This window comes from Bufo gargarizans, chromosome 2, assembly GCF_014858855.1.
Source record: "Bufo gargarizans isolate SCDJY-AF-19 chromosome 2, ASM1485885v1, whole genome shotgun sequence".
NCBI classification, from domain to species: Eukaryota; Metazoa; Chordata; class Amphibia; order Anura; family Bufonidae; genus Bufo; species Bufo gargarizans.
This window is the reverse complement of record NC_058081.1, coordinates 600389410-600398271: the sequence shown is the minus strand read 5'-3', so window position 1 is coordinate 600398271 and position 8862 is coordinate 600389410. Positions and strand designations below refer to the sequence as shown.

At 44.4% G+C, this 8862-nt stretch overlaps 1 protein-coding gene across 1 annotated transcript; it reads right to left on the bottom strand.

Moving 5' to 3' along the window:
* Positions 1-234: 234 nt before the first annotated feature.
* Positions 235-1143, bottom strand: LOC122926184 (olfactory receptor 4Q3-like). The gene has a single exon (XM_044277565.1). It carries the CDS (start codon positions 1033-1035, stop codon positions 235-237), a length of 801 nt encoding a protein of 266 aa, XP_044133500.1. The 5' UTR covers positions 1036-1143.
* Between the last annotated feature and the right edge of the window lie 7719 nt (positions 1144-8862).

Sequence of the window (8862 nt, the reverse complement as noted above, 5' to 3'; positions counted from 1 at the left end):
AACCCCTTTAAGAAATAAATGACCAGGTCTAGTATTTTGACTCATTTTTTTCATTTGGTTATCTTTATCTGATGTACAGTAAGTAGTTTTAGGTCAAATTTATTTGAAATATTGAGAATTTTGAAGGGTTCAAAAACTTTCAAGCACCACCGTTTATCATGTTGCACTGGACGCATAGATAGTTTACGTGTTTGTCGTGATTTCCTACAGAACAGTAAATCTTCATAGACACATTCAATCTCTACGGAACAGTTTCTTCCCCAAAAATGACCTGATGGCGGCTTTTACCTCCTTGTTCCTCAGAGTATATATAATTGGATTTAATAAGGGTGTCAGTACTGTATAAAATATTGACACCATTTTATCAGCGCCATAAGACACTGAGGGCCTCAAGTAGATGAAGACACTAGGTCCGAAGAAGAGGGTGACAACAATGAGATGGGAAACGCATGTGGAAAAGGCCTTGCCTGTCCCTTCATCAGATCTGGTTTTCACTATGGTGCGGATAATCCCCATGTAGGAGATAAGCAAGACAATAAAAGACAATGCAGCTATTGAACCGCTATTTGCCACAAATACAATCTCAATGATGAAGATATCGGAGCAGGATAATACAGACAAGGGATGGATGTCACAGAAGAAATTGTCGATTCTGTTTGGACCGCAAAACTTTAGCTGACAGGTTAATATTATCTGGATGATGGAGTGGATAAAGCTTATGGCCCAGCACAAAGCTTCCAGCCAGTAACACATGGCACTATTCATTATACTAGAATATCGAAGTGGAAGGCATATGGCAACATAGCGGTCATATGCCATGACGGTAAGTAGGATGCACTCTGTTCCTGCAAAGAAGTGTAAGAAGAAGAGCTGGGTAATACATCCACCGAGAGTAATCTTGGTTTGATTTGATAGAAAGATGGCCAGCATCCTGGGGACAGTCACAGAGGCGTAGCACAGGTCTACTAAAGATAACTTGCTGAGGAAATAATACATGGCTGAATGAAGACGGGACTCAAAATACACGGTTACCATGATGAGAAGATTGCCAAGCAGTATAAGAAGGTAGATGATGAGCAGGAGAATGAACAGGACAATACTCAGTTTAGGGACAGTGTCCAATCCAAGGAGAGTGAACTCCTCCACATTCTGCTGATGACTAGCATTCATCTTCTGCTTCTGATCTTCATTACTAAATATCAAATCAGAAAATTATAATTTTTTACTTTATAGTTTTTTCTTGTGCAGGGCCCCACTCTGTGTGAAAAGGGGACACGTTAAACTTTTACCTATGTATAGAATATATTTATAATTCTCTTTAACAGGCTGGCAGTGTCATTACATTTATTCACCCCTATGTGGTGCTGGCATCACATACACATATATATATATATATATATATATATATAGTCTGGGGTATGCTAATAGAAAGGAAGTGAGTTGTTGGTTGTTGAGAGGAGAACAGAGGAGAAGGTAGGAAGTTAATGGAGGAGCAGAATAGGCCTAGTCGACAATGTACCTGCTATTTTAGCCCCTTGGCTCTGGCCAGGCCAAGGGAGTATAGAGAACAGTATTACAGCAGCACAGCACAGACCAGTGAGTCTACGTGTGGATTAGAGAAAGTCTAGTAAAGGTTGGAGCTAAATTAGCCAATGGACTTCACAATGCACCAGCGATCAGGAGAATCCTAAAAGTACCTGGACACAGCCGGATGATTAATGTGCAAAATTATCCTTTACCACATGCCTCTATGGACATAGTGGACTGTAATTCTTCAGTGAGCATCCTTTCCAAAGAATGGAGCAGAAGACTGATGCCTTCCATTAGGGAGCCACCCTGTGGATTGCTACTGACCAGTAAGAGGTATTATATTCAGTACCTGAGTGCTAGAAAATGGACTTATGTAGCATACCAAACCACAGGGGAAAAACACATGAGGCTCACGGTGGGCCGATGGGTGCAATAGTTCATGTACTCATGGTTAGCAGATGCCTCCCTGGGCTGGCGTACAGTGGATGGGAAGACAGCCCGAAATCCTCAGGGGCACTCTCGATTGCAGGGAACACTAGCCAGATGGAAGTTGAGGTGCCCTTGATGGTAATTGGTGTTAGGTGCTTTTGCGGCTGGGCCCCTGGTTCGTCACGCTAGCACCGTAAGGTGCAAATGTTGAGAGTAGCAGTAGTAAGAATGAGGAGTCGTTTGTTATAAACCAGTTGAACGTTTAATGCAAATCGATAGTTTCTGGACAGTTGGTACAGTTCATCAATGGAAAGCTTTTTGTATAGCACAAATAATAAGTTTGCATGTAATCCTATTATCAGGTAGTGGCAGTTGTCAATGGAGGGATTCTTCTAATGCTGATACTTTACAGGAAAGGATCCTGGTGGTAATCCCAAATTCACTCTATAGCACTCTGGTACTAAAGTATGCTGATATATCTAGTTACTATCCTTTAAGGGTGTTCCCCTCACGGCAGGCAAACAAATCTGCTTCATTATTTGTATGATACTCTTCTAAATGGGTTTAGATTTTTCCACTATGACCCGGAAGGCTTGTGTAGTGGATAAGGACAATTCTGCGCGTTAACTGTCCATTTGTGTCCAGGCACTCGGAAAGCTACTCATGGTCACTTGCGCTAATGAGGTCCATAAGCTAAGTTTAGCTGTTACCCTTGCTAGGCTCTCTATATCTTTGTACATAGACTCACTGTCTGGTGCTTGGTTGTTGTGGTTATCTTCTCCAGGCTTGATCAGGGCCCAGAGGAAAGGAAAACAGCTACATGTTCACTTTAGCCTGTTTCTCTCCTCCATCAACTTGCTTCTTCTCCTCGCACACTCCAACTACTAAATCTGACTAACTTCCTGTCTAGAAACACACAAGTTATATGTATTATGTCGTGCCAGCACCACCTAGGGGCGAGTGGGTGTAAATGACATTGCCAGTCTATTAAAAGGAAACACTATATATTGCAAATACAGATGTTTAAAGTGTCCCATTTACACACATGCTGTGGGATGCTGCATACCCCTCTGCTGAAAGGCAAGTCGTCCTCTACGTTTTCAGTGACTGAAGCTGTGGAGCTCTACGCCATCACCTGAAATACCCCAAATACACGCCACAAAAATACAAATATGGATGCAAACATTGCAATGTACTATCATGACACTTCAATAACCTCCTGTAATAAAGGGTTATGCACAACACATTCTAGGCAATTTATCACATACATATTTTGCATATTTCACATTAGATAGCAAAAAGCGATAATGGGCGTTGTTCTTTACTTGACGGGGACAAAATGGGCGGTGATCTCACATTTGGGGCAATGCAGTGCATGACATAGTCCTGAGACAAAGTCCATCCCTGATTTGGGGTATAAATAATTTGTAATCCAAAAGGGTTAGTTAAAGTTTCTGATTTATAAGAAGCTGTGCGTTGCATAGGATAAGGCACAGAAAAGTCTTTCTTGAACGTTGCAGCAAACTTTTTAGTTTAAAGTTCCAGATAACCTTAGAAGGGAGTAAAAAGGGAATAAAATGGCGCAAACTTGGCGCAACTTGGGAAATTGCAGAATGATGGAGTCCTGGATAGAGTCTTTAAAAGGGCAAAGGTCTCCACAGTGGCTTGGAGAAACTGCCACCATAACTGCAAACATCAGAGTCCCTTTAGCAACAGTGTCTCTTGCTCCATTTTTAGTAATGGCCAACCAGCCTACTTACAGGTATAAAGCTTATTTCCGTTGGGGCTTCTTCTTCTTGATGGTCTGGAATTTTTCTCTCTCTCCCATAGGCGAATCCGGGCATGACCTTGACCAGTTTGCTGCAGAGATGGGTCCTGATCTATTGGACCTTCTCCAGATGATCTTGCTGGGTTGGGCACAACTTGATCTCCCGCACTGCGGTAGGAATAGTAACATAAAACATGCTCTGCCCAAGCTTCAACAAAGAGGTCATCATCTTCTCCATTAAATAGGAGCAAGGCATAATGACAGGCCAACTATTCTTTGAGCGTCACAGTCCACGCCCTGATGATCTGGACTCTCCTGCATGGTCTGTTCTCCGGCAACATCTTCAGGCGCACTAACAGCGGGCCACATACAATCATGCGCAACCTGGTCCAGACCGGACTTTTCGGCTGGATTAGTTGCAACATGCTGTTCGGAAGTGTTTTGACCTGAAGCAGTTGGTGGTCTGGGCGGTGGGTCCAGTCCTTTCTCTCGCCAGTAGCGCTCCTGTACCTCTCTTTTTCAGGTCTGCAGCTCCTCATCTTCCTGGGCCGCACTGGAGACCGGCCTGACAACTACGAGGGGGGCAGTGAGTGGCTCTTGTCTCGCTCTTTCAGTCTCGGCCTCTGGTGTGAGGTCCGCGCTTGCCTCCGGTACAGGGGTGGCATCTTTCCAGGCCATATCGATAGCACTGCTGGTCTCTTTCTCCATCACCACGTCCTCCTTCTCTGTGGGCTCAGAGTCATCTGACGTGCCCAGCATGCGCACGCATGTCACGCTCTTCTGGTGCACGACCCTCCCACTGGGTTCCTTTTGCATAGGGGAGGCGCCGGCTCTTGGGCAGTGCAACATTAGAGGTAGGCACATTATCAATCACTTTGCCTAAAGGGGCGGCACAGTAGATTTTCCTGCTCTGAAGGGGGTGTAGCTCAGTTTTCCCGCCACTAGCAGGGCGTTTACACAAAGATGGCACAGTAAATTAATCAAGAAGACCTCCGGCAGCCATTGTAAATTCAGTGCAAAAGTCCATTCACTGACAGCAAGCAGTAATAGTGACACAGAAATATGCTATTTTTCCAGTTTTAACACTGCAGTTCAAAAACAGGTGACTAGTACTGCATGTCCATGCAACTCAATATATTTAGTCAGTTCTGTAGCTCAAAAAAAGCGTTTAAAGTTTGCACTTTATGAAAGCACATTGACAGTCTCTCAGGCAAACAAGTGGAGCTTATTCTCATAAGGCAATGGCATACAGTAATATTGCACGAATCCTGTTCTTTATATAGTTCGCATAAAGGCGCAGAGGATTTTATATCCTTTTCATAGTGATGCCAATTCTTTGTAGCATACCAAATCCACAGGGTAAAACACGTGAGGCTAGCGGTGGGCCGATGGGTGCAATAATTAATATACTCACAGTTAGCAGATGCCTCCCTGGGCTAGCGTACAGTGGATGGGAAGACAGCACGAAATCCTCAGGGGCACTCTCGGTTGCAGGGAACACTAGCCAGATGGAAGTTGAGGTGCCCTTTATGGCAATTGGTGTTAGGTGCTTTTGCGGCTGGGCCCCTGATTCGTAACGCCAGCACCGTAAGGTGCAAATATTGAGAGTAGCAGTAGTAAGAATGAGGAGTCATTTGTTATAAACTAGTTGAACATTTACTGCAAATCGATAGTCTCTGGACAGTTGGTACAGTTCATCAATGGAAAGCTTTTTGTATAGCACAAATAATAAGTTTGCATGTAATCCTATTATCAGGTAGTGGCAGTTGTCAATGGAGGGATTATTCTAATGCTGATACTTTACAGACAAGGATCCTGGTGGTAATCCCAAGTTCACTCTATAGCACTCTGGTACTAAAGTATGCTGATATATCTAGTTACTATGAGCTATCCTTTAAGGGCGTTCCCCTCGCGGCAGGCAAACACATCTGCTTCATTATTTGTATGATACTCTTCTAAATGGGTTTAGATTTTTCCACTATGACCCGGAAGGCTTGTGTAGTGGATAAGGACAATTCTGCGCGTTAACTGTCCATTTGTGTCCAGGCACTCGGAAAGCTACTCCTGGTCACTTGTGCTAATGAGGTCCATAAGCTAAATTTAGCTGTTATCCTTACTAGGCTCTCTGCATCTTTGTACGAAGACTCACTGTCTGGTGCTTGGCTGCTGTGGTAGTCTTCTCCAGGCTTGATCAGGGCCCAGAGGAAAGGAAAACAGCTACATGTTCACTTTAGCCTGTTTCTCTCCTCAATCAACTTGCTTCTCCTCCTCTCACACTCCAACTACTATCTCTGACTAACTTCCTGTCTAGACACACCCAAGCTATACGTATTATTTGGTGCCAGCACCACCTAGGGGCGAGTGGGTGTAAATGACATTGCCAGTCTGATAAAAGGAAACACTATACATTGCAAATACAGATGTTTAAAGTGTTCCTTTACACACATATTTGGGACGCTGCACTTAGCGCAGACTTATATAAGAAAGAGCCTTTTTCTTGTCTGTTAAAGTAAAAGTCTTAGGGAAACTCCTCAAGTTACAATTGCCAAGCCTGGTCCAAGGATTACAGCTAAATCAATATCCGAGTCATATCTCTATGCCATATAAATGAACTGTACTGACTACCTGGAGACCAGTGATTTAAGTAAAAGTTAAACTGTTTTACTACAACCGACTCCTCATCTTTTCCATCATCAACCTTTACACCTAAAGGTGCTGGCGTCACGAACAACCGGGTTCCCAACAGCAAAAGCACCCTAAACACCTTTACCATCAAGGGCACCTCAACTACCATCTGGCTGGTGATCCCTGTACTAGAGAGTGCCCCGGAGGATTTAGTGCTGTCTTCCCCATCACTGCATGCTGGCCCACAGAGGCTCTGCTAACCGTGAGTACAAACTACTACCCCCATCGGCCCACCGTAGCTCACATGTTACCCCTTTTACTTGGTCGCTGCAATAAATTGGCGTCACGAACAGGATGCGAATAGGATACCAATCCTTTGTGCCTTATAAGAACAAGCCCTACTTGCTTAATTGAGAGACTTTGTATGTTACACACCTTTATTGTGCTGTAGAATTGTTTAAATAGCTTGAATCTACACAGGGATACTATACAAGACCCCTGCTATCAAATCGCATTTTTGGAAGTGATAAAAATGTAAATTTTTGTGTCAAAACGTTTTGCAGTCAGTGAATGGACTCTCGTGTTGTACCTTAAATGGCCGCCTGAAGTCTTCAGAATATTATTGCTGCGCTATCCCTGAGAGAAACGCCCCCTCTAGAGCGGGAAAAGTAAGGGCAATCCCTATGCAAAGCAACAAGCTAAATTCTAGTACTCCCCTATTTACGTTGCTGCTGGGATTCCAATGCCAGCGCTGCCCTCTTATGCAAGCGGACCTAGGGGGCAGGCTAGTGAGAGAAAATCCCGACGTGCATGCGCACGCGAGACTAAGTGAGTGCATGTTGAGGTGGAGAAGGAGAAAATAATTATGGCCGAGAAAGTGCTGCCAATGATTGATGATGTTGCAGCCTCTCCTACTGAGGTGACAAAAGAGCTCCCTGCACCGCCTCGCGCTTGGGACCAGCCGACATATCCCCGATTCCGAATGCACCAGTTCTTGTTATGGGAGATACGCGCAGCCAGTTCAACTTCTACGTTTTCCCTTTAAGTGCTAGGATAAGGTGTGTTAAACGACAACTACCTACTACTAGTGTCCTTTAGGACTTTATAACACCTATTATTCCTGCACCTACCAATTGCCTAAGACTTAACTTTTAATACTTCTTAGATAAAACGTTTGGTAATGCACCGACATATCTAGTGTTCATTACTATACATAGGCCCCAGTGATTGCTGTTTTAAAATTCGAGCCTCACGCTGCCCCCCGACATGTTTCGCCGTATCACGGCGTCCTCAGGGGTTAGGGCAGTGTATGAGCGTGTTCGCCTCGCTTAAGGCTTGGGCCTATGTATAGTAATGAACACTAGATACAGTGCCGTTAACAAATACAGGCAAGCGCGCAGCCTGCTATGGCAACAGTGTGTCTAGGCATATGAAGTCAGTCAAGATTACTGACAACACGTCACAAGTGACAAATAAAGGCCAGTGATACTGGGAATTTTAAAACACTAAATGTATGTCGGTGCATTACCAAAAGTTTTATCTAAGAAGTATTAAAAGTTAAGTCTTAGGCAATTGGTAGGTGCAGGAATAATAGGTGTTATAAAGTCCTAAAGGACACTAGTAGTACGCGCAGCCAGTCACACTAAGGCAGCGCAATCCCCGTCCGGGGCCTGTACCGAGATGCCAAGGATTTATAGGCCTGGAGATGTCGACAGCAAAGAAGCTTATTCTAGGGCTGTGGTGACACAGAAGGAGGAACCAAAGGATCGAAGACATGCCAGAGCCTTCCCAAGCCGCACCTTTCTTCCATTTGAGGAGCCGGATGATTCCCATTGGGATTCCTGGAAGAAGCGTGTCTCCCGCTACAGTTCTTATTGGCCCCAGACCTCGCCTCATATCCCACCGGACATCCTTGTGAAGCTAAACAAGACCATCTGCCTTCCCAGAGGCCATTTCTTCCACAACTCCGTCCGCAGGATCCCTCATGGGCCGAAGTTTATTTGCCAGGAGTCAAGGTCATAGCAGTGTCTGGAACCAACCCTTGGGGAACGAGAATTACGGGACACTACGGAGGAAGACGTCCCACTGGGATAAGCCACATACTTATAAGTAGGCCGGTTGGCCATCTGATATATATATGGAGCCAAAGTTAGTTGCTAAGAAGGGACTCTTTGTTCAATATTTAAGGTGGCAGTTCTCGATACCACTTTGTAACTCTCTGGCCAATTGAAAGACTCTATTACGGACTCCAGCTACATTTCAGAAAATGTCCCAGCTTGCGCCAAAGTTTGCACATCTTACCCCCTTTTTACCCCCTTCTCAGGTTGTCTGGGACTTTAAACCAATAATGCTATGCAACGTTCAAGTCAAGTGCCCAGAAGGACATTCTTCTGTGTCTTATCTTATGCAACACACATGCTTTTAATCAGAGACTTTGCACTTTAACCAAATTCTGTAGATTAGAAGTATTTATGGACTTTGTCTCAGGACTATGTCATGGACTTTATTGC